The 24256-nt window shown below is 33.4% G+C and overlaps 10 protein-coding genes across 10 annotated transcripts in view; 6 read left to right on the plus strand and 4 right to left on the minus strand.

Moving 5' to 3' along the window:
- The window catches only part of NAEGRDRAFT_73890 (TCCD-inducible-PARP-like domain-containing protein), a gene marked incomplete at both ends in the record, with an annotated part of 2730 nt that extends 1797 nt beyond the window's left edge, over positions 1 to 933 (plus strand). Inside the window, one exon of the mRNA XM_002671053.1 lies at positions 35 to 933. Within this exon, the coding sequence (XP_002671099.1) occupies positions 35 to 933 (899 nt within the window). The remainder of the gene's footprint in view (positions 1 to 34) is intronic.
- A 698-nt stretch (positions 934 to 1631) lies between these two features.
- Positions 1632 to 3566, plus strand: NAEGRDRAFT_53117 (uncharacterized protein; the record flags this gene model as incomplete). Its single annotated transcript, XM_002671054.1, has 1 exon — positions 1632 to 3566. One exon carries the CDS (start codon positions 1632 to 1634, stop codon positions 3564 to 3566), a length of 1935 nt encoding a protein of 644 aa, XP_002671100.1.
- Positions 3567 to 3931: 365 nt separating this feature from the next.
- On the plus strand, positions 3932 to 5655 carry NAEGRDRAFT_73892 (uncharacterized protein; the record flags this gene model as incomplete). Its single annotated transcript, XM_002671055.1, has 2 exons — positions 3932 to 4998; positions 5043 to 5655. The coding sequence occupies 2 exons, from the start codon at positions 3932 to 3934 to the stop codon at positions 5653 to 5655; spliced, it is 1680 nt and encodes a 559-aa protein (XP_002671101.1).
- A 286-nt stretch (positions 5656 to 5941) lies between these two features.
- Positions 5942 to 9418, minus strand: NAEGRDRAFT_81644 (uncharacterized protein). Its single transcript, XM_002671105.1, has one exon. The coding sequence runs from the start codon at positions 9231 to 9233 to the stop codon at positions 5961 to 5963; it is 3273 nt and encodes a 1090-aa protein (XP_002671151.1). The 5' UTR covers positions 9234 to 9418; the 3' UTR covers positions 5942 to 5960.
- A 1947-nt stretch (positions 9419 to 11365) lies between these two features.
- Positions 11366 to 14548, minus strand: NAEGRDRAFT_53120 (uncharacterized protein; the record flags this gene model as incomplete). The annotated part of the gene is made up of 1 exon (XM_002671106.1): positions 11366 to 14548. One exon carries the CDS (start codon positions 14546 to 14548, stop codon positions 11366 to 11368), a length of 3183 nt encoding a protein of 1060 aa, XP_002671152.1.
- An 812-nt stretch (positions 14549 to 15360) lies between these two features.
- Positions 15361 to 17006, plus strand: NAEGRDRAFT_73896 (uncharacterized protein; the record flags this gene model as incomplete). Its single annotated transcript, XM_002671056.1, has 3 exons — positions 15361 to 15931; positions 16008 to 16410; positions 16454 to 17006. The coding sequence occupies 3 exons, from the start codon at positions 15361 to 15363 to the stop codon at positions 17004 to 17006; spliced, it is 1527 nt and encodes a 508-aa protein (XP_002671102.1).
- A 147-nt stretch (positions 17007 to 17153) lies between these two features.
- Positions 17154 to 18704, minus strand: NAEGRDRAFT_73897 (uncharacterized protein; the record flags this gene model as incomplete). The annotated part of the gene is made up of 1 exon (XM_002671107.1): positions 17154 to 18704. The coding sequence occupies one exon, from the start codon at positions 18702 to 18704 to the stop codon at positions 17154 to 17156; it is 1551 nt and encodes a 516-aa protein (XP_002671153.1).
- Positions 18705 to 19937: 1233 nt separating this feature from the next.
- NAEGRDRAFT_73898 (uncharacterized protein) lies at positions 19938 to 21014 on the plus strand (the record flags this gene model as incomplete). The annotated part of the gene is made up of 1 exon (XM_002671057.1): positions 19938 to 21014. The coding sequence occupies one exon, from the start codon at positions 19938 to 19940 to the stop codon at positions 21012 to 21014; it is 1077 nt and encodes a 358-aa protein (XP_002671103.1).
- A 744-nt stretch (positions 21015 to 21758) lies between these two features.
- Positions 21759 to 22439, minus strand: NAEGRDRAFT_73899 (uncharacterized protein; the record flags this gene model as incomplete). Its single annotated transcript, XM_002671108.1, has 1 exon — positions 21759 to 22439. One exon carries the CDS (start codon positions 22437 to 22439, stop codon positions 21759 to 21761), a length of 681 nt encoding a protein of 226 aa, XP_002671154.1.
- A 657-nt stretch (positions 22440 to 23096) lies between these two features.
- NAEGRDRAFT_73900 (uncharacterized protein) lies at positions 23097 to 23417 on the plus strand (the record flags this gene model as incomplete). Its single annotated transcript, XM_002671058.1, has 1 exon — positions 23097 to 23417. One exon carries the CDS (start codon positions 23097 to 23099, stop codon positions 23415 to 23417), a length of 321 nt encoding a protein of 106 aa, XP_002671104.1.
- Positions 23418 to 24256: the final 839 nt, after the last annotated feature.

The following is a 24256-nucleotide window of genomic DNA, read 5'->3' on the forward strand; positions in this document are numbered from 1 at the left end:
CATGAAAATTTGAAAATTGAAATTTTAAATCTAGAAAAGGAAAAGAAACAATTTTCAAATTCAAAGTCAAAGAAAAGTGAAGAAATTTCAAAGAAATTACAAAATTTGAAACAAAAAGAAATTGAAATTGAGAAGATGGAAAAGGAAATTAAAGAATCAAAATCCAAACAATTAACAATTTCACTTCCAAGTTATTGGAAAAGAAACACATTCCAAACTTATTCGAAAAGATATTACATTATTGATGTTACACAATATTTAAAAGATACAATGCAAGAAATTATGAATGTATCGTGTAATTCTGCAACACTTGGATCTGGAAGAGATCAATTATTAAGAATTAATTATTCTAAATTAATTGTTTCAAGTGTTTCAAGAATTGAAAATTCAACACTTTTCACTTCATTCAAATCAAGAATGAATCATTTAATTTCATATCAAGATTCAATTAATTCACTTCAAGTTCAAACTGAAAATATTTCAAAAACATCAAAAACATTTGAATGGATGAAAACAATTGGATTAAATTCTAATATGAATGAAAAATATTTATGGCATGGAACAAAACCTGAATTTGTGAATACAATTGCAGAACATGGATTTGATGAAAGAGTTGCAAATTTAAATGGATTATTTGGAGCAGGTATTTATTTTGCAGAATATTGTTCAAAGAGTGATCAATATTGTACACCTGATCATTCAAATGAATATACTCTTTTATTATGTAGAGTTGTAATGGGAAGACAAATTCATTTCACAAAACAAGTGATGAATAATCAGAGAAGACCACCTGAAATTTCAGGAAGTAATAATAGAGTTTATGATAGTGTTATTGGTCAATCAAATACTTCAACTAATTCATATAGAGAATTCATTGTCTATGATAAATGTCAATGTTATCCTGAATTTATTATTAAATACAAGAGACAATAAGGAATCAATCAAAGAATTATTAATTTCACTTCACTCCCTGATGTGAGAGAATTACATCTCAACACAAAATAAATATCAACAAATTTATAAAGTTATGGATCGTGAATTTGGTGAAAAGAATTAAGGAAGGCTGCAATTAGTTCTCTGATGGAGTAAAACTCTCCGTATGGAAGTACAACGCTTTGTTGTAATTTGACTTTAAATTTCTACTAATTAATTGCATTGTAAAACTAATCGATCTCAAATAAATCCTACAAATAGGATGAATCAGATTCGAATTGAGGGTGTTGAAGACGTTCCTGATTACAGTTTCAGTGAAATTTCAATCAAAACATTTCGTTGCTGATTAGGAAATGCTTTTCTTAGTCATTTCGAATATTTCTTTACTAATGGCCAATGAAAGAAACACAACAGAAGTAGGAGAAACAAAGTACTACCCAAGAGGTGGTATCTTTAAGCCATCAACGTAATATCCGACTTTACCCGCTCTTGATGGGATGAAAGTAAGAAAAAATGTCGAAACGAAATGAGACGAAACTCTCGCTCATTCAACACAACAAATCATCAGACGAAACTTATCAAGTTCATATAAAATCATCATCAACGGAGAAAGGAAACATTTCAAGATTTTTCTTTTGGATTCGGAAGAAATTAATTCGAATAAGAAAATTTGGATTTCGTTTATAATAGTTTCGATTATGTTCGGAGGATTAGTTTTATTATTAATGAATGATTCATTCATTACGAACGGATCAGATTTTATTCGAAAGGATTCGTTTGAAATTTCTACATCCAATCACGAACTGAAATTAATAGAAATTTATTCCAATACCACTTCTTCTACTGAAATACGAAACGATTCATCAATTTGTCATCCAATTTTATTAGAAATGGGAGCCGAAAGTTCTTTAGGTCTTTGTGATGATCAAGTTTCGTCCAAAACCATCGCAGCAATCTTTCTCTTTGCCCACACCATCCTCGTTATTGTCACTCTCTCTGGCCTTCTCTACAAATTATGGAAATTACGAAACGACATTTCGAATAGAGAAGCCAACTTTCTAACCATTACCAGAAATCCACTTTTAATGACATTAGGCTCCTTAATTGGATGGAGCTATAGTCTTGTAATGATGGGAAGAGTACTCATTGGACGAAAGGTTTATCCATGTTTCTTATTCATGTTTGTTTTCTATATGGCAGTTCCTGGATTGGCAAGTACGATCATTATCAGATGTTTGAGATTGATAATTTTATCGAGGATGAATGAATTGAAAGTCAAGATTGGGAATAGAGAGATGAAGAGTGTGCCGAATCAAGTGAATGATAAATTGGAAAGGAAATATTCGAATGTTGTTGTGGATGGTGGAGTGGTGGTTGAAAGTGAATTGAAAGTTGTGAGCTCTGTAACGAGTACGAGTACTCAGCAAGATGCAATTAATTCTTCTCTTGACAATGTGTCAGAAAGTGAGAGTGCTTGCACAATTTCAGCAATTCCACCAAGTATAGAGCCACAATCAATGAATATTACATTGGAAGATTCTGTGAGTGTAAATCAACCTGGATATTCGAAATGGGAATCATTTGAAAGAAGATGGCTCATGAAAATGTACAAATTTCTAATTAGTTCCAAATTCATAGCCATCTGGTATGCATCCATTGCAATTATACATATTGGAATTTACATTATCATTGGAGCATTTGATTATTTCAATTTCGAGAATGGTGTTAACAATTTTTCCATTGAAGAACGACGATCCATGTCATTTGTGTACGATACTCGAATTTTCTCAGTTGGAGGATGTGGAATTAGTTTCAATTCAGTTTTAATTTTTGTCATTTATTTGGCAGTTTATGGAATTGTGGCCATTGTCATGTCCATTTATAGTTTTCTGGTCAAGAAGGATATTTGGAAAGTTAAAACAGAGCTCATCCTCATTACACTCAATTGGTTAATCTTTTCAATTCTGTACGGAGTTTTTTCAATCATTGAAGTGTTGAGCATTCTCGTTGATTATTTCTTTCCAACAGTTGCTTTTATTTTACTGGCATGTGTCATTGACACGTTTGTTTCATGCACCATTCCAGTATTTTTCTATCAACGTTCCAAGAACTCTAAAGTAGCCAACACTCGACAAGTTTCCACCTCCAACATGCTTTCTAAAATACTATTTGATAAGAAATGGAATGAGGAATTCTTAATCTTTTCAGAGAAGAGTTATTGTCCAGAAAATTTAATGTGTTGGAATTCTATTGAGATTTTTAGAGAATCTTCTGAGAAATTGAGAAGGAAACATATAATTAGTATTCTGGAAACTTATTTATTGGAAGGATCTCCTTTGGAACTCAATGTTCAACGTCAAATATTTAATAATTTTGAAAATATCACGTCAATTGTCAGATCAATCAAAGCTCAAGAAGCAGAATTGAAACGCTTAGCAGAGGAGAATAATAAGGTTGTGGGAACAGCTGTGGTAGCTCTGCAACGTAGAAAGTCAATGAAAATCATTCAAATTCCAACAAATTTATTCGATTCCATTCAGAAACATTGTGAAATTAATATGGCTGATTGTTTTGATAGATTTTATGTGCAACATTGGCAGAAATTATGCATGGAATTGGATGTAGAGGAGTGAGGAGGAGAGGACTAGAGTTTGTTTTTATGAATTACCCCATTAAGATGACTTGTGGCCATAGCTGTCACTTGTCCATATTTGTAATTTATTAATATGCACTTTGCGAAGACGAACGAAGAATAAGGTGGAAGATCTGATGCGCCAAGTCCGTCAAAATATTGAAAAAAATGCCCAACTGCCATTCACTTGGCAGCTGCCACACGTCACTTGACATTCAAAAACCAAAAACAAGATTTTTCATCTCTCTATCTCTTCTCATCATGATGACGATGAATTTTCCAACAAACGCATCAATTTTGAATACAACCATCATCAACACTGAATTACGAAATGATTCGTCAGTTTGTCATCCAATTTTATTAGAAATGGGAGCCGAAAGTCAGTACGGATTATGTGATGACCAAACACCTTCAAAAGCACTTGCTGGAATCTTTCTCGGATTGCACACAATTTTGGAAATAGTTTCGTTTATTGGACTTTCGTATAAATTATGGAAAGTAAAAAGGTCAACCAGCAATGAAGCCAATTTTCTGACCATTACCAGAAATCCACTTCTCATGATTTTGGGCTCATTGGTCGGATATATCTATAGCATTATCATGATGGTTAGAATTTTAATTGGACGAAAGATTTTTCCATGTTTCTTATTCATGTTTTGTTTTTATATGGCAGTTCCAGGATTGGCAAGTACGATCATTGTCAGATGTTTGAGAACTATTACATTATCGAGGATGAATGAATTGAAAATCAAGATTGGTAATCGAGAAATGAAAGATTTGAAAAATGTCGAGTTGAGTGTGATGAGTTCTGTACAGATTGATGCAGTTTCGTCTAGTACGGAAACTTCTGAGAGTAATGTTTCACAAACTAATGTTTCATTTTCGGTTGAAAGTAATGCTACTGGATCACATTCTGGAACTTTGGAAAGTGGAAATCAAATGGTCAACCAGCAAGTTACTTTGGAAGATTCTGTCAGTGTGAATCAACCAGGAATTACCAAATGGGAGAATTTTGAAAAGAAGGTCTTGATGAAGGTTTACAAATTCCTGATCAGTACCAAATTTGTAGTATTGTGGTATTCAATGATTGCCATCGTTCACATTGGAATTTATATCATTATTGGCGCAGTTGACTATGTGAATTATGATAAGAATATTGCACTTTCGTATGCTGAAAAAAAGTCCTCGTCCTTTGTTTACGATACCAGAATATTCACAACCAATGGATGTGGTATCAGTTTCAATAGTGTTCTCATTATTATTGCCTATTTGGTGTTTTATGGAAGTTTTGCAATTGTGATTATTGGATATAGTTTTTTAATTAAGAGAGATATTTGGAGAGTCAAGATTGAGTTGTATATTATTGTGATTTGTTGGATTTTATTGATTATTCTGTATGCTGTCTTTTCAGTTATTGACATTTTGAGTACCTTGTAAGTAATATAGTAGTAGTAGTAGAATGATTAACATTTGACAGGGTTGATTATTATTTTCCAACCTTTTTGTTTATTTTGATTGGCTGTATGATTGATACATTCATGAGCGTGACAGTTCCTGTCTTTTTCTATCAAAAGGCAACAATAGATAATAGATATTCTCAATCTTCTAGAACTAACATACTTGTCAAGTGTCTATTCAATAAGAAGTGGAATGATGAATTTTTACTCTTCTCTGAAAAGAGCTATTGTCCAGAAAATTTGATGTGTTGGAATGCCGTTGAGCAATTTAAGAGAGCTCCTGAAAAACTGAGAAGAAAACTCATTAAGGTCATTATGGAGACCTATCTTATCGAAGGTTCTCCACTCGAACTCAATATTCAACGAAATATGTTCAATAATTTTGAAGATATTTCAGCCATCACTGATTCTATTAAGAGACAAGAGAATGAAATGAAAAGACTTGTCGCAGAGAATAATATCGTGGTTGGAACGATCAAAAAGAGAAGATCTATGAAAATGATTTCAATTCAACCAAATATTTTGGATAGAGTTCAGAAACAATGTGAAGTGAACATGGTTGACTGTTTTGATAGATTTTATATTCAGTATTGGCAAGATATGTGTAAAGATTTGGAATCTGATGAGAATTAATGTTGTGATGAAATATGAAGAGGAAAATAGGATTTAAAATTTGGTGAAAATACGTTCGAAGTGATTGACAAGCTAACGAGCTCCAAATATTTATTTGAAATATAAGGTAATTGAATTACATCATTGGCTTGTGGTCTTTCTGTGGAATTCTTATTCAAAATGAGAGAACAATTTAATTAATTCTTTCGAATAGAGGTTAGGTTCTTCCATTCTTTCAGTAAGCCATTGTTGAACGTGTTCTGGATCTTTGGTAAGATATTGTTCACTAGTAGAGACAAAAATAAATAAAAATATTTTTATACCTTTTACATATTTGTTTCATGATCATCTAGCCATTGATAATTGAGTTCCTTTTCCTGTTCCATAATTTGAATCATTTCGGTACTGCTGATTCTTCCATTCTCTCCAGCAGAAGATCTTCCACTTCTTCTGTACATTTCCAAATCAATTAAATAGCATTGCAATACTGTATCAATAACAGTTTGGAAAATTGTAATAAACAATGAGCTGACAAGTACACTCATAGCAAAAACAATAACCAGCAACATAAAGCTATGATTCACATCAAGCCATTCCTTTCCTGAAAAGACAATTTCAAACAAGCCATAATTACCTTGTTCATTGTAGGCATTGGTTATCTTTCCAACAACACTTGTGAATTCCTCAAGTGATTTATCTTGGGCATGAATGATAATATAAGCCACAGCAACACTAATAATGGCGACTAACATTTTCATACAAAACATGATCCAATCGGTAATCCATTCCAGAACTGCAATAAATGTAATATTCTTACGCATCAGCTTGGTAGAACTGAGTGAGGAGTGGAAGAATGTTGTACCAAAAATGGCACAGTGAATCAAACTGTTTCTAGCAAAGAATTCCATGAATTTTTCAATGTACTTGAGAATAACAAATAGAATTCTATGGATAAATCTTGTTAAGAAATTATTTCTAAAATTGTTAATAAATCTAACAATAAAGAATTGACTCTCAACTGCTTGTTCAACAGTGCTCTTTTCACTTTGATATCCCATCAAGGAAAGGGATGTCTTGATAACCAGTATCAAATATTTCACAAGTCCAACAAATAAACTAGCAAGTGCAATACTTCCTGCATTGTAGTACATGACAAATAATGAAGCTTGAAGAACTGGAAGCTTTAGACACATGAGCGTCTTTTCATAGCTGTCAAATATTGCAGAGCTTGATTCACCTCTTCTTGCTGCTGTTATAGTTCCAGAAACGTTTCCAAACTTGAAATAGAAGGTAGAGGTAACACGAGCAACAACAATAGTAACAAAACTCAACAAGAATTGAGTAATCCAGAAGAAACCAAGCAAGTAGTATGCAAACCATCCTTTCAAGAGATGGGACTGCAAAGTTAAAATAAAGCTTGTTGGATTGGAGAGTGATTGCATCTTTTCAGTAAGGGTATTACCTGTGGCAATATTACTTGTAACTTTTCCAGCCAAAGATGAAGCATCTGTAATTCCAGCGGCTGTCAGTTCATTGGTGAGCAAGAGGGCAACAACACAGAACCACCAAACACAGAAAATAATGCCTCCAATAAAGATTGCAATAGGCAGTACTGTAAACATTTGAGGCACTGTCGTAATAATCATGGCACTCTCCTTAATGATAGAAACTGATCTGGATAATGTCTTTTTCCAATAATTCCAGAAAATAAATGTGAACAACAAATTTGTAAAGAGTAAGAATAAACCACTGCCCAAGTAGAGAGAATTTTCCCAAGTTAAATCAGCAATAGTGGAAGAGAATTTCTGGGACCATCTTGATGAGCCAGATACATTGAAATGTAGATCAGATCCTCCTTCAACAAGTAACATGATGGACAAGGAGAACCATGCAAGAATGAGTAGGGCAACGGTACCATAAATCAAAGGCTTGGCCAATACCCTCAACAAGACAACTGTAATAAATGATACAGCAGCAGTAATTGTAACTGAGATGAGAATAATTTTCCAACTATTATACAACATGGTAACACTCTTAATGATAAACTTTTCCAAGAAGGAAGGCATCAAACCAGATAATTCTTGAATATTAATTTCCTTTCCAATATTTGAAATGGTTGGTAAATTATCAATATAAGGACCAATAGTTGCACTGAAATATGAAGCAGGTGATATAGTAGTAATATGTCGTATCAAATTGGAGAGGGCTGACTTTTGTTGTTCAAACATTTCTTCAGTCATTTCGAAACCTGAAATTGTTTGAAGACTGGACTTGGTATTCAAATTGTTTTGCAATTTAGCCAAATTAGCTGCTTGTTCAAAGAATGCAAATGAAGACGGTGTAGGAATGCAACGTCCCATCACTGAAAAGTAGGTTTGATCTTGAGGAACTTCGAAATAGACAGGTTCTGCTTTCTTTTCCTTGGAGAGGAAGAAACGTTTAGCAGCACACAAGTTCTTCTTTTTGATAATGACTTTGGTGACATTTTCTGTAATGGTTTCATTTCCTACAATCTTTTTAACTTGTTCGGTAATTTCAGTCTTATCGAACCAGGTTTTTCTCAAGGAGAGAGGGCATTCATCCGATACAAATGACAAACTTTCTGTTGATTGAGATGAGAATTCATCACGAACATCAAGGTCCTTATTGTTCAAATTCTTTGAATTATCAATAGTCTTGACAGCACTTGGGCAACTCTCCACACAAATACCTCCATGTTTAATCCAAGTTTCAAATGGTACTGTTGATTTGGCAAGGTCATACTTTTCCTTTCCAAAGAATGCATCCTTTTCATTCATAATCCACAAATATTTACGTGATGAAAGATCTTCCTTCCAATAGTTTTTATCAACCATAGAATCAGCAAATTGAAGTGCTCTATTTTGAATAGATAAACTATCGAGAGATCCATCATCTTTAGAATAATCAACACCACAAGCTCTTCCCAAATAATCAATCGGATAGAAGAAACGTGTCATTTCCCTCTTTGATGGAATAAAGTAATTAAAGAATGAAATATTGTCGTCTAATGATGATGGATTGTTGTTGTTACTATTTACAGAGGAAGTAAGAAGGTCGGCAACACTGGCTTTTAAAAGATTCATCTCTGCCCCTTGATTATGTTCCTTCAATTGTGCTGAAATGTACTCTCTTCTCTTTACTATAGCCTCCAAAGCAATAGCAATCATACCAATACAGAAGAGGATAAACACAATAAGGAAGAGAATATCTCTACATGGACGATTTTGATGGAATTCATAAGTGTACTTTTTAACGAGGAGACTATTACTCTTTCTATTGTTATTACCAAGAAGTGATTCTTCATCAGAGTCTGAATCAAAGTCTAGTGATGGTTTAGGAATGGTAGCAGAAGGTCTTCCGCCATTGTTATTATTATGAGATGATGTGTTATTGTTATTATTTGCAGAGTTTGTAGTTTTGTTAGTTGTATGATTGTTATTAGTTGAAGTTTGTTGTTGTTGGTTTGTTTGATTAATCTTTGTATTGACCAATTCAACTTCCCTCGATAGATATTCTAACAACTCTTCTGGAGAAGGAGTTGGATATAAATTGTTATTATTATTGCCTTGTTGACTCATATTATATAATTATTATTATTTACAAAGTAATATGTACAGATTCATAAATTTACAAATTGTAGCTTCTTGTTGAAATCTTCTCAGAGTACAAGTCTTTGCTTATTATTATTTAGCTTGTTGAAGAAGAGGTCAAACCAGCTTGGTCCACGTTTGTTGTACAATTTTGATGAAGATAATCGGAACGCTGGAGAGATGATGAACAATGAAGAAGGCAAATTTTATTAAAAATAAAAAAAATAACGTGATGATGTTGTTCTATTAATAAAACATTCTATTTTTTGCTTTGGTATGAAGTTTGATGATGAAAATTTAAAAAGATTACATTAGTGTTTTTGTTTCCGGAATAATAATATTTATTTGAATCTTATTGTGAGTCTATTTAATGATTAATATTGAATTTTTGTAGACAAAAGATTAAGAATGGCATATTTGTGATATTCTTAGTTAAATATTGCTTTGTTAGGTATCTGGTCGAGTATTCTCTTTTCTTTGGAATATTGGGACCAGTTGGAGGTATCATATTTTCCTGATGGATTAACTTTTTTCAATCCAAAATGAAATTTTGATTTGTACAATTTACTTTTTTATAATTATTCTAGCTCAAATTAGTAATTTGGTTGATGACACATTAATGGTAAATAGATTAATTAATCACTGTTAGTTTCAAGTCAGCAAAGTAATGACATGTTGTGGCACAAATTATTTTCAAATTTTCATTGAAATATACTAGACACTTGCTTGCAATTTTCCTATTGTAAATCACATAATACGAACTGCCACAATCCACACTCATTTCATAACTTTGTGGACTAGCTCTTCCAAATGAGTAGTACCAACACTCTTGTGGTTCACTGTTAAACTTGTACTTTCTTCCAAAATTGGAACCTCCAATACCAAGAAATCCAAATTCATTGACAAAAGTTGTTGAACTTCCACCACACAAAATACTTTTCGGTTTAAATACATGATTACTTGATAGGTTTCCTTCATATACAATTGGAGAAACTGAATCATTCAATGGTTGTAAGGGAAATGATGGAAAATTCAATTTGGTCAAAAATTTCTCTATAAAATTATAATCGAATCCACATTGAGAATATAAATTAAAACCACACGTATAGACTTGACCATTCTCTAATAGGATACACGTATGAAAAATTCCACATTTCATTTGCTTAATTCGTTCGCCCTTAAATGGCGTATCCATTTCAGAGAAACGGTCCTTTGATATTTGACCATTTTGAACACTGAATGTATCATCACCATGAGTGAGAATATGATGAGAGCCATCCTCTTTCTCATACACAACAAATGTGGAATATCCACTCAGTGCAGATGTTACATATTTCTTATCTGTGAAATCCAATCTCAAGTCAACTTGCTCAATTATACCATTCGAGGTTGTTCTGAAATAATAAATCATGGAATCATTTCCGTACACAATCATGTGAGAAGATGAAGGTCCACATACAATTTCCCTAATTTCAATTCCATCATCCATAAATTTCTTACAACTATTCGAATATCCAATTGAAGTTTCGAATGTCAAAATTAAATTATTCTTCATTTGTAAAACAATAAATTCGAGATTGGAATAAACATTTTCCACTTGATAGCAATTTCCTAACTCCATCATTTCCATAGCAAGTTTATAATTCAATAAATAGAAATCTTGATTATTGACACATTGATTGAAATATTCGGAACAACAGATTGAGCTTGAAAACTTGACAAAAAGATCTTCTTCCATCAAGGTAGTATGATGTTTCGGCCACAATCTCACAACAAAGCAAGTTCCTCCACAAATAACACTCCGAATATCTTTCGAATAATTATTAGAAACCGGTCCGAGATGACAAGGTTCAAAATCATGAGCATCAGGATTTCTAATTCCCAATGTCAGTAGTGGTATTGTATTTTGCATGATCGCAGAAGTGATATTTTTTATATTTAAATATTTTGAAAATGGCCAAAATTATTCTTGTGAAATTGAGAGAAGGAAATGTTGTGCTAATACCAAATCAATTTTGCTTTCATTGCTAGATGTATCAAGGTTATGTTTTTCTTCATCTGAAGATTGGTCAGACGAATTATTGATATATTGGAATATTCCTGTAGAACTATCAGACTGTTTATTGAATGAAAATGAAAGCAAGAATCAATGAAAACAATACAATGAAATAGAATTTGGAGGAAGATGCTTGGTTGACTGATTGTTGAGCTAAAGTTGGTGAAATGGCAAAATCAGTCAAGTGAACAGTTCTACATTTGACTCTGGTATTACTAATCTTGATAGATTCCAATCCAATTGATGAGAATTGTGATGATTGAGTATTGTAGAATTGACACAAACCCATCATTGTAGAATTCATTAAAGAAATGTCAACTTCAAACTCAATTGGGGAAGTGAGGTCTGAAATTTCGAGTTCAGTACCATTAGAAAGAATGTTAATTGAAATAATGGAAGAAACCAAATCAGTCTTGATGTGAGAGTAAATATTTTGTGAAATGATTGATAAGGAAATTGAAACAGAAGCACTGGAATCTAATTGATATTTGGAAGAAAGCAACTTTTTCAAAGAATCCTTTGGTAAGCTCAAGGAAGAAAGTCCAATTTGAGAAGGTGAGAAATTAAAGTTGTCAATTGTGCTCTTTACAACAGCTGTCTTGACAAGATTTGAAACTGAGACGCTCGATTGTCCATCAACCAATGACATGGCTGCTCCAACTTGACTAGCATCAATGACCTTCTTTAATTGAGAAGCAAAATTAGAATTTGATGTGGAAACAGTTGAAACCAATTGAGAAACTGTCTTGACAATGGAAGTTCTATCAGTAGATTGTAAGTTTTGCTTCAAAGATGTAGAAATACTCGACAATAAATTCAAAGTCTTTTGAGCTGTGTCTGATGTAATTTCTGATGGTTGATTGGTTAATCTTTCCAAAAGTCCAATCTTTGCGGTGTCAGAATCAGTTGAAGCAATAATTTGAGTCAAAATGTTACTTCTGATTGATGTCTTTTCAGTAGTTGTAAGCTTGGAATTGAGTAATGAATTGGCAATTTCCAAAGAACTCAATGAAGTGCTGCTAATCAAAGAGTTGACAAGTGAGCTAACTTCTTGAGCTGACATGGTAGTAGTTGGATCTTGAATGGTCAAAACTTTAGTTTTTTCAACTGTTGTAAAAGCAGCATCTCTGACTGCAAAGAAAATTGTCACTTGTCCAGAGCTGAAAGTAGGAAGAGTAAATGTTGGGGATGTTGAGCTAGCACTCAATTCAGCAACATAAACTTTGCTATTTTCTTGAGTATAATAACCAAATGAATAGAGCATGGTAAATGATTCTGGATCCGTGGCAACCAAACTAGCTCTTAAACTTGTCTTGACAGCAAGTGCAGAACTAATTTCCAATCCACTAGTAGCATTGACAACCTTGAATGATGAAATAGTTGGTGATCTGTTAATGGTAATCTTTAAATCTTTTGAAACGGATACAGATCCAGTAGCAGAAACACGAGTAGCATTCAATCTGAAAGTATAAGTTGCTCCTTCTGTTAAACTATTTGCCTTAATGGCTAAATCTTTCTTGTCAGTTCCAGCAACTGAAATAGTTTCCAAATTGACTGCAGTTCCAGAAACTTGAGTCCACTTGTAGCTCAATGAAGAATACGCACTCAATGATGAAATTGTAGATTTGAAAACAATGTCCATCGATCCAGGAGTATAAACAGTTTGTCCAGAGGTGAAAGTTGGTGAACTGATAACAGCATCGAATGACAAATCACAACTTCCATAAACATAATTGGCTGGACAGGTACAAATATTTGGACCAGTACATTGTCCAAATCCACAACCACCCTTAGAGGAACAATCAAATACGTTACAATCACTTCCAGTATATCCTGACTTGCAAGTACAAACATTAGGTGAAGTACATGTACCATTTCCATTACAATTATTGAGAGTGGTACAAGTTGGAGTGTTACAACTAGCTCCTGTATATCCAGATTGACAAGTACAGACATTAGGACCAGTACATTGACCACGATTCATGCAATTCGAAACCAAATTACAACTATATTGATTACAGGTACTTCCCTTATAACCAGCTTTACATAAACAAGTATTAATGGCAAGACAATCACCATTTCCATTACAATTATTCACTCCAGCACATGATGGAGTTTCTCCAGGACGAACAGCTCTCAAGTAATTGCTAGTACATGCAGAGTTTTCACCCTGAGTGAGAAGATAGCCAACCGATGGATAATAATACTTGTATCCATTTGAATCTACTGCCTTAATATAATATTTTCTACAAGCAGTTCCAGAAGAAAGTCTAGTAGTATTATATTCGAAAGTTCCTGCATTCAAAGACGAATCAGTATACATACTCGATGTTGGAATACTCATTGGATATTCCACATCATTAATAAAAATGGAAACATTCAATGGAGCTACTCCCTTTCCCAAATCTGCCTTATGATAATAATTAGCAAGGAATGTAACTGTATCTGTGGCAAACGTAATATGTGTAGCAGCAACGATTGGATTTGAAATACCATGTGAACCTGAGGCAAAATTCTGTGTCCAATAATCACTGAAACCTGTGGCTGCAACCTTTGGATAATGTCCAACTCCAAGAAGGGTATATGAGCTTCCAAGAATGTTGGCTCTGTGTCCATCAGAATTAATCCAAGCCATGGTTACAGAAAGAGGACTTGTCTGTCCAGCTGCAATATTTTCAGCCATTGCTGCTGGTTTAGTGTAAAAAGTAGCAACTCTGGTGAAGGTTAGAGTTCCATCACATGAATTATGTTGAAAACAAGGTACAGTTGCCATGTCTTTCGAATGGAATCGTCCAGATTCTACCAAATTGAAATGTTCGAAAAGTGGAGGCAAACCAGTGGTTTCCAATGACTTTTCTGCTTGGAATAAATTCAAGAATCTGGTCTTGAATCCTGAAGGAGACATTCTAGCCCAATTTGTTAAAACATGGACCGTCTTTTCGACATATCTCGAATAAGTGTAAACTAAATCAGAAAGTGCATTCACACCAACTTGATCACCAATTCCATAAAATTCCCAATTACCATTATCTGTGCTGCCATTGTTGGTTGAAGCACCACCATCATTAGCAAAAGTGGCCATGACAGCACGTTTGTTTTTGGCAAATTTCAAATTGCTGTCAAATGCCATCGAAGGAGGATTTTGTGAAATGACAGATAGAGGTTCATGTTCTGCCAACACCAGAAAGAGGGAGGATAATACCAACACTACCAAGAGTGCATAATGCAACCTGTTACTCAACAACATGTTTGCCCTTCAGATGTCGTTATTTTTTTTGAATGATTTTAAAGCTGTCACCAATATCGCAGGGTTGTTGGCCAAAAACAAGTGAAAAGGATGATTTTGCGGGGTCAACACTCACCTTTCATAGAGTTTACAATTGTTGATCCATGACAAATCATTAAACTCTATAAATGGAAAGTGAAAAAATTACAAAACGATTTCAAAACGTTAAATATTCAATTCTTAAGTAAGTGGCAATTTAATTTGCATTTTATTTAATAACCTTATTAAACTTTCTCTAATATTTACTCTCCCTACAATAAAATCCCAATTTTTGACAGAACGATCAATCACATCAAATAATTCTTCTAATTCATCTTTTCTAATTAAACTCTCCAATTTGTAGGCATAAATTGGTCGAAATCAATGAGAACATTGTTGAGTGAAACCTTCCCAGGAATTCCCACTTTCCCAATGTCTGTTACAATCGGTGCAGTGATAATAGCCGTATTTTCTTGTTGGATTTGAGTTATTGTAAGTTTTCTTGAATTTGTGAGTCATTGTGCTTTTTAATTTGTTTTTGAAAATTGTTTTTTTTATAGAAAATTTCACAATTCCTAACCTTAATTAGGTTCATGCTTTTTTATGAAAACTGATCAATTCAAGTCCATTGTAAACAGCAATACAATTTTTTTGTAATCTTGAACAACCCCTCTCAAATCCTCAACAAGCATTCACAACTCCTCTTCACCGCACTCCTCAGAATTGGCGGCAATTAACAAGCAATAAAAAGCAAATTCCTTCGAAAAATTAACCGCCCAACACTTTGAAAAAAAATGCAAACCATCTTGATGGTGTTATTGGCTGTGGTGGTATTGATTGCTACCTTTGTGGTGAGGCGATTGTTTTCCCTCCATAAAATCCACTCGAAAATTAAGCACATTCCGGGGGTGATGCAAGTATTCGAACTTTCTCCGATAAGAATTCCCTTCTTGTCCACTCATCTCTATCTAACAAGTGATGAGGATTTGGATAAGGCTTGTTTGTTGTATGGAGATGCAGAAACTCAAACTTTGAGTATTGCTACTTCTACTACACCACTCGTTTTTATTAGTGATCCGAAAATGTTGAAGGAATATTTCATTACTAAGGGTCATTTGTTTGAGAAACCAGGATATGAGGTGGTGAATTTCTTTGGAGAGGATAATATTTTGACAGCTACTAATACTGAAAAATGGAAGAAACATTACAAGATTTGTTCGGCAGCTTTCACACCAAAGAATTTAATGTATGTGTGTAAGGTTGCTGACAAGTCTTGTGATTTATTGTTTGAAATTTGGAATGAGAGATTGAAAGAGAATGGATCTATGATTTTGGATGTAAATGAATATTCGAATCTTACATTGGGTAAGTAATTTCGTAGCTCAATGAGTTACTGATCTGAGTCGATCTGTTATATCATAACACAACCTTGGTTGAATAGACGTTTTGGGAAAAGCTGCTTTTAACATTGATTTTGGTTTTTATTCCAATAATGAAGAGGGTAGATACTTTAGACAAAGTATGGAGAAACTAATTTCACCGCAAGCTGTTCTTTCTTTTGCTTTCTTTGGGAATATTCCTTTCTTATTCAAGTTAGCAAACAGAGTGATGGGTGTTCAAGCAGCCACTGATCATTGCAGCGATTATTTAGACAAGATAATTGAGCAGAGAAAGAAGCTATTGTCTACTGGTGAAATTTTGGATACTGATGAAGGAAGTGATTTACTGACACTACTTGTTGGAGCTAATGTAAAGGAAGAAACCATTACAAATAATCAATTGAAGAGTAATACACTGTTGCTATCAACGGCTGGACACGAAACAACTGCTAAAACATTGTCTTGGTAAGTTTTAAAGATGCTATTGAAATTTCATTAACCAAATTAGGGTTTCTTATCGTTTATCTAAACATCCAGAAATTCAAAGTAAATTATGGAAAGAAGTTGATGAAGTATTGCAAGGTAGAAATCCAACCTATGCCGATCTTCCATCTTTGCCATATGTCAATGCGATTATCACTGAATCTTTAAGATTGAATCCACCTGTATATCACTTGGGAAGAATTGCCACTAAAAATCTCACCCTTGGAAAGTATGATATTCCAAAAGGAACTATGGTTCAAGCTTTCATGTCACGAGTTCAACAGAGAGAAGATATTTGGGAAAATGCCAAAGAATTCATACCAGAAAGATTCCTCGATCCAAAAGTGAAAGACAGTTATCAGCACAACTTTACGTATGCTGCATTTAGTTTGGGAAATAGACAATGTTTAGGAAAGCATTTTGCCATTTTGGAGGCTGCCACTATTTTGTGTAAATTAGCTCAAAAGTATGAATTCAAATTGTTGAATGATGAGAGTGTTGATCCAGTGGGTGTTTTCAAATTGCCAGTTGCCAAACCAACATCAAACATGAAGGTTCAAGTCTCTTTGAGAAAGTAAATAATTAAATATTATTAAACATTATTCATTGAAAGTTTTTGGACAATTTCATCTACAGATATTCTCTCTTTAAAACTTGAAAAAGAGTTATATTCCCTCATCATAATATTTCGTCTTACAATTTTATTATAATATATGTACACATACTCAAGCAGCACTGACTATTTCAGGAGTAACTCTTCTTGTGATTCTAACCTTTAAATTAGGGGAAGGTTTATGGACAGGACTTTGGATTGCAACAATTGGATCCTTCTCCAAATCATTCAACAATTCAAATTCGAATCTCTGAATCATTTTGGTCAATATCATGCAAGATTCCAATAGAGAAAACTTCTTTCCCAAACAAGCACGATTTCCCATACTGAATGGAACAAATGTAAAGTTGTGGAATGACGATTCTCTGAATTGTGGATCCACAAATCGATCAGCAATGAATTCGGTTGGTTTCTCCCAAACATCAGGTCGTTTCATCAAGTATCCAAATAGGGTAGCTACATGAGTTCCCTTAGGAATTGAAAAATTACCCAATGTCGTATTCTTGACTGCAACACGAGATAGAATTTGAACTGCTGGATGAAGTCTGAAAGATTCCATAAGGACAGAGTTGACCAAATGAAGATTTGGAAAATCATCAATTGTTGGATCTCTTCTTCCAATCGTTTTGGAAATTTCATTATAGAGCTCTTGTTGAATTGTTGGATTTTTGGAAATTTCAAAGGTTGTCCATTGTAAAAGTGTGGAAGTCGTATCATGACCTGCAAAACTCATTATTACACTGTTACTCTTCAGCTCATCATCAGTAATTAGCTTTTCTGTCATGTTTGCCTTCACCAATAATGTCAAAATGTCATTCATGTCATTAATCAATGGTTTGTCTTCCAACAATTTTTTTCTACTTTGAATCATTTCATCCAAAGATTTGCTACAGGTTTCCAAATGTCCATGAATGCCAACTATCTTTGACATGATTGTTTGTAATTTTCCATTTCCAAATAGACGACGAATTGCCAAAGCTTTCATTGAGAATGTTTGTTGTAAACTTGTCTTGAAAGCTTTTCCTTCTTGATTGGAGGAGAATATTCCAAAATCGAGATTGAAACCTGCCTTACCAAGTACATCCAAAGTAATATCTGAAAAGTCATCATTCGAAAGCATGACACCACTTTCGTCCTTGCTCCATCTTTCGAATAATAATTCTGCAGATTGACAAGCAACTTGACAAACATAGATTAAATTCTGAGGTGAGAATGCTGGACTGCAAACTTTAAAGTGTCTTTTCCATCTTTCGTTATTCACAGCACTCACAATATTTTCACCAAACATGGTAATAAATTTAAAATCAGGTTTTTCATAGCAATTTGCTTTTAGAATGAAGAATTCCTTGAATAGTTTCGGATCACTGATTAAAACTATTGGAGCATCCTTTGTAACGATTCGAGCAGTTTTAGTTTCATCATTCGAATAAGAATCGACTACATTTTCAATTTCCTTGACTGAACCAAAGTAATAGTAGGGAGAAAGAAGAGGAATTCTGAATGGAGAAAGTTCCAATAATTGGAAAACTCCTGGAATGTTCGATACCTTGCTGTATTGCTTGTACAATCTGAAAGCAAAATACGAAACCAAACTAATGACTGTTAGCAACAAGATTAAACCAAATGATTGCCAACTGTTTAAACTATAAAGGTATGTTAGCATTTTTTATATTAATTCTATTCTAATCTTTCATGCTAATCAAAATCTTTTAAGAAAAATGTCGGCGGACAATTTTCAAAGTCCTCTTTGATTGAATTTCAGTTGAGGACTAAGAATCGTAATGTAGATAGTAAATTTCTAAATAAAGTACATATTATTGTTGGAAATGAGATAACCAGTGTATATTCAATCTAAATCCTAGGTCTTTTGTTGAAGTTTCGAATAGAAATCAATTACAGATCTGGACGAATCAAGTTGATTCAAATGAGAAAAGTACCAAGTTTACAATTCTCATAATTGAACGTTTAATATTCCAAAAGACCTTTTCCATTCCCAAATGAGTAAACTTCCCCTTTCGTCTATTTTACAATATTTATGAAAATTAAATAGTGGTCGATTGAAGAAAAAACTCTCATAAAAAAACAAAACAACTCATCTCTTACAATTACCATGATTACTGTTGGTCAACCTTGCTTTTTCACCAAGTGTGTAAGTTTCGTATATCACTTTCCAGTAAAGAAATATTTTCACACAGGTCAATTAGGAGAATTACAACAAATCATCATCTACAGTTTCAAGATTACCTACCAATATGTGTGTTTCGTCTACAGTAAGAAGATTTAACCTTCAATCTTTCTAATTTTCCTGTAAATCATCACCTCAGGAAACACTCAAGTGCCAGATGTTTTAAACGAGAAATATTTCGAATAGGAAACAATCTCCATGCGCTATCTTTCAATTATCTGGCTAGACTATTGCATGCCTGTACCTACACGTTGAATTTGCATACTTTCCTTTACAATCGAATAGTTTTTTACTTTCCTCTAGTTTCGAACATGATAAAACTTCCTTAATCATTCTCTTTCCAATAACTATGTCTATCCAATATCAGTAATATGCATTAATAGAAAGCATGTTAATGTAGAAACCATTCGAATATGTGAAAATTGTCTCCTCGCTCACTACCTTACTAAGAAAGATGAACAATTTCGAATAGAATCAATTTATCGAACAGGCAAAATAAACGAAAATCATGAAGCGCATTGTGAAGAGACAATAAAGTTTCGTTCAAATTAATTTTTTCAACTTACTTTTATAGTATTAAACAACGTCCAAAAATAGTTACCCCACAAATTTGGGAGGAACCAAAATTTGGAAAAAAAATTTGGTGAGCTTTAAAAAGTGGTGGACAATCCCAGCAAAAACTATTCGATTGTACTTTAAAAAAACAAACAAATGCCTTCTAACAACAATTTCTCTCTAATTTCACTTCTTTCCTTTACAATTTTACTTTCTCTCGCCAATTTCACCCTTTCGAATAACAATAACTTAAAGATTGCTTCCTTTAATACTGCTCTAGTACCTGGCACACCAGTCAATGTCAAGAAAATCATAGAAACCATACCAAAAGACCTCGATGTAGTCTTTCTCCAAGAAGTTTGGCTCCAATCTCATTCCCACCTAATTGCTGAAGAGCTGAAATCCTCATATCCATACTCCTTCCATGGACACAAGGAAGTTTTGAATGAAGCATCTTGTACGGATGATTCATTCCATAGATTCGCTCTTCCTTTCCTTCATTGTGTCCGTGAAAATAATTTGACACTTTCGTGGACAACTTTGGGACCATGTGCTGAATTTTTGAGTCGAGCTGCCTATGGAAATTTTAAATGTATATCCTGTGTCCTGACATCTATCGTTGAGAATAAGAATATGGCCAATTGTTACACTCCTGGACACACAGGTCAGGAATTTCTCTATGACGGCTCCAATGGATTGATGGTTCTGAGTAAGACACCAATCTCACGTGCCAATTACACTTCCTATCCTTCATTTTTATTGAGTAGAGGATTATTAGAGATGTGTATCAATGGTTTATATATTATGGAATCACACTTTCCTTTTAATTTTGGGATTGACTTGCCAGTAATGTATCAACCAGAGTTTTCTAGGATGGTTATCATGAAGAGACCTAATATCTTGGTTGGCGATTTGAATAGTGGACCAATGACGCAACCAGAAGGTTATGAGACACTTGCTGGATATGGATATCAGTCAATTGATCCAAATAAGGCAACTTTTTGTGTGAATGGATTAAATTGGGAAAGTGGCGATTGTTCTGATGATCCAGAAAGAAATACTGGAATGGATCATATCATGGTTGATAAATTTAGTAGAATTTTGGAATGGAATTTCAATAATTCCTTCAAACTCCAATTATTTGGAGACTCAACTCCAACTCCGAGTGATCATTTGGGTATCACAACTGAGCTGAATTATAATATGGCTAGAAAACATCCATATTGTGTCTAAATAAACTAAAATAACACCTAGGTTTCTTTGAAATTCATTTACTTCTGAAAGTTTGTTGTAATTCGAAACTGAAAACAGTTTCTTCCTAAATTTTGTTGTAATTCGAAACTGAAAAGATTAAATTCAAACACTGATGAACTTTGCATGATCTAAATTAAATCAAAAAAAAAAATGTCATCATTTAGTGATTTGCCTCCAGAGGTGCTCATTGAGATTTTCAACTTTCTCTCCATAAAACACCTCGGAACGATATTACAAATCGATCGGTCAACTCATAATATTGTAATGAATTCCAGAATTTTTTGGAGAAATTTATGGAATGAATATTACAATCGTCTTTTAATTCCAAATATGATGCTGGAGATTTTGGAGAAGAAATTTGATGAAAATACAAATTCACCACAACAATTTATTGACTTGATAGAAATGAAGAAGGAAATGAAAGATGGAATTCTCAAGATTTTATCAGATTTGGAATTGGATCGAAAAGAGTGTGAAAAATCGAGGGAAGAACATGAGCAAGAGTATGGATATGATGAAACCTCATTGTGGTGGATGGAAATTATTAATGGAATTGAAAGGGATATGGAGCACTATGAGAATTTATTGAAATTGTTACAAGTTGACTAAATATATATTTAATATTTTACAATGCAATTAATTTTTCCCCTGTACTCAAATATATATCATCATACTGATATTTAATTGTAACAGAGTAAGAAATTGAAATTGTTGTTTATTCAATTAAATGTAATTATTTTTGTTGTAATACGAAACTGAAACATTCATTCCAAATCTAACATTTGCATACAATATATGAATATGATCGAGTTTTACACTTCTCAACTCTTTCATTTCACTAATTGCCTTGGAACCTTCCCTTTCAATATTTTCATTTCCATGAATGTATAAAGTTTTCAAGTTGACCAAGTTACTGAGATACTTTGCACCCTGAGTTTGAATTTGATTGTGATCAATGGTGAGGAGAGTTAGATTTTGCATTTTTCCAATAAATTTGGCGCCTTCATCTCCAATTTCGTTTAGTCTAATGTTTAGGTTTGTTAATTGGTTCAATTGACTAAGTGATTTGGCTCCTTCATCATTAATTCGATTGCAACTAATATTAAGAATAGTTAATTTTTGCAGTTGACTAATTGATTTTTCGCCTTCAAAATCACCAAGTAAATTATTGGAAATGTCTAGCTCTGTTAAATTTTTCAGTTGACCAATAAATTCTGCTCCTTGATAAATGCCATTTATAGAAATATTTAACGATGTTAAATGTTCCAATTGACTAATTGATTTGGCTCCTTGAATTCCAATATTGTTATGATTTAGAGTAAGTTTTGTTACATTTTTCATCTTTCGTAAACTTTCGACTAGTTTCTTCCTTTCGAATAAAACTTGTTCAGCAAACTTGACCATTTCAAAACAATTTAAAAATTCGCTGTTATCAATCAACGTTTCCATCTCATCACTGATCACATTAAATTCAATGGAAAATTTCGAATAGTTTCGGATAACATTCATCCATTGTTTGGAGACGAGTATACAATTCAACAAGACAAATTTATAATCATCAGATAAATAGGAAAATATTTCTGTGCAAATTTCATCAGGAAATAATTTGTGGCTGTCTTGTTTTTCCATTTTTTTTAAAGTTTCTAATAACATTTTTAAACTAATTTCCTGTGACCTAGTTCATAAAAATAATATCTGATGAGAAATGAGAAAATCAAGGCACCAAATGCGAGAAAAGTAATTTGGTTGAATTTCGAAGAAATTAAGGAAAAGGGCCGACTTTTGGCGGGAGAATCATGTGCTTCGTACACCATTATCAATGTCCTTAGTTGACCATTTTTGAATAATTTCGAAGGATTAAAAGTAATATCGATTAGCGAACTATCAATAATTTAAACAATTTCTGTGCTAAATGCAAGTTTTCACACTCGGTATGCGAAACTGTGTGAAAATGCAATAATTGAGCAAAAATTGAATTAATTGGTTGAGAATTAATAGAAAAAAATAAGAACACTTGAAAGATAGAAAAAGTGATATTGAAAGTTTTTAAAAAGTGTGAAAATGAATGAGATTTTGCAGTTGACTCACGAATCGATCAAACATTTGGATGTTTTCATGTCGAATTATGTTCCTTACATGAAATCTAATATATCAACAGATTATCCAGATGATAAATTATCAGAATTGAATTTCTTTGATGGTGGAATGGTGAAATTGTGGATTTTCATGTTGGAGAATTATTCACTCACGATGGTGACAATTGTCTTGCCATTTGTCATTTTGTTTTTGAATTATTTCATTCCTAGTGGATTGATGTGGTTGGTAGAGTGGTGCGACTTTGATTTTCTGAGGAAATATAAGATTCAACCTGTAAGTAGTTAAATTTTTATTGGAAACCTTGACGAAACTATTTCAGAAAAGGAAAAATAGTGGAATGAAGATTGTTAAGGCAACATTCTATTTGTTATTCATTTACTTTTTGGTGATTCTTCCAATGTATGCAGTTGCTTTTCACTTTCTTACTCAAATTGACTACTTTAGTCTCGAAGTTTCGAATATCCCAAATTGGAAAGTTCTTCTCCTTCAATTAGCTTTCTGTTTCTTCATGGAAGACACAGCTCACTACTGGTTCCATAGGTGGCTTCACACACCATGGGCCTATCACGTCATCCACAAAATCCATCACGAATTCGAATCTCCAACCATACTTTCCACTAGTTTCGCTCATCCCTTAGAAATCTTAATACTTGGATTCGCCACCTTTCTAGGACCTCTTCTTCTCCGTCCACATTTCCTTACCCTTTTAATCTTTGTCAACCTTAGACAATTGGCAGCTTGTGAAACTCATTCGGGCTTTGATTTCCCATTTTCTCCGAATAATTTGGCGCCAAACTTAATTGGAGGTGCAGATTTTCATGATTTTCATCATCGTAGATGTAGTGGAGTATTTTCATCGAATTTCATGTGGTGGGATATTTGGTGTGGAACTTGTGGTGGATTCTTTGAGTGGAAACTCAAACAACAAAAGAAGAAACTAGCCGAATCGAATAAAATTCATCAAGAATAACCTTGTAAGCATCAGTGTTCAATACTAAACACTTGACAAATATGGAACTTTATAGTTCAATCCGGAGTTGTACTATTTCGGAGTTCACTTCCGTTAGCCACAAATTAAAAAAAATGTCATCACCACAACATGCAACCCTGCTTCTCGCCTTTTT

The sequence above is a fragment of the Naegleria gruberi genome, assembly GCF_000004985.1.
Source record: "Naegleria gruberi genomic scaffold NAEGRscaffold_64, whole genome shotgun sequence".
NCBI lineage: Eukaryota > Heterolobosea > Eutetramitea > Acrasida > Naegleriidae > Naegleria > Naegleria gruberi.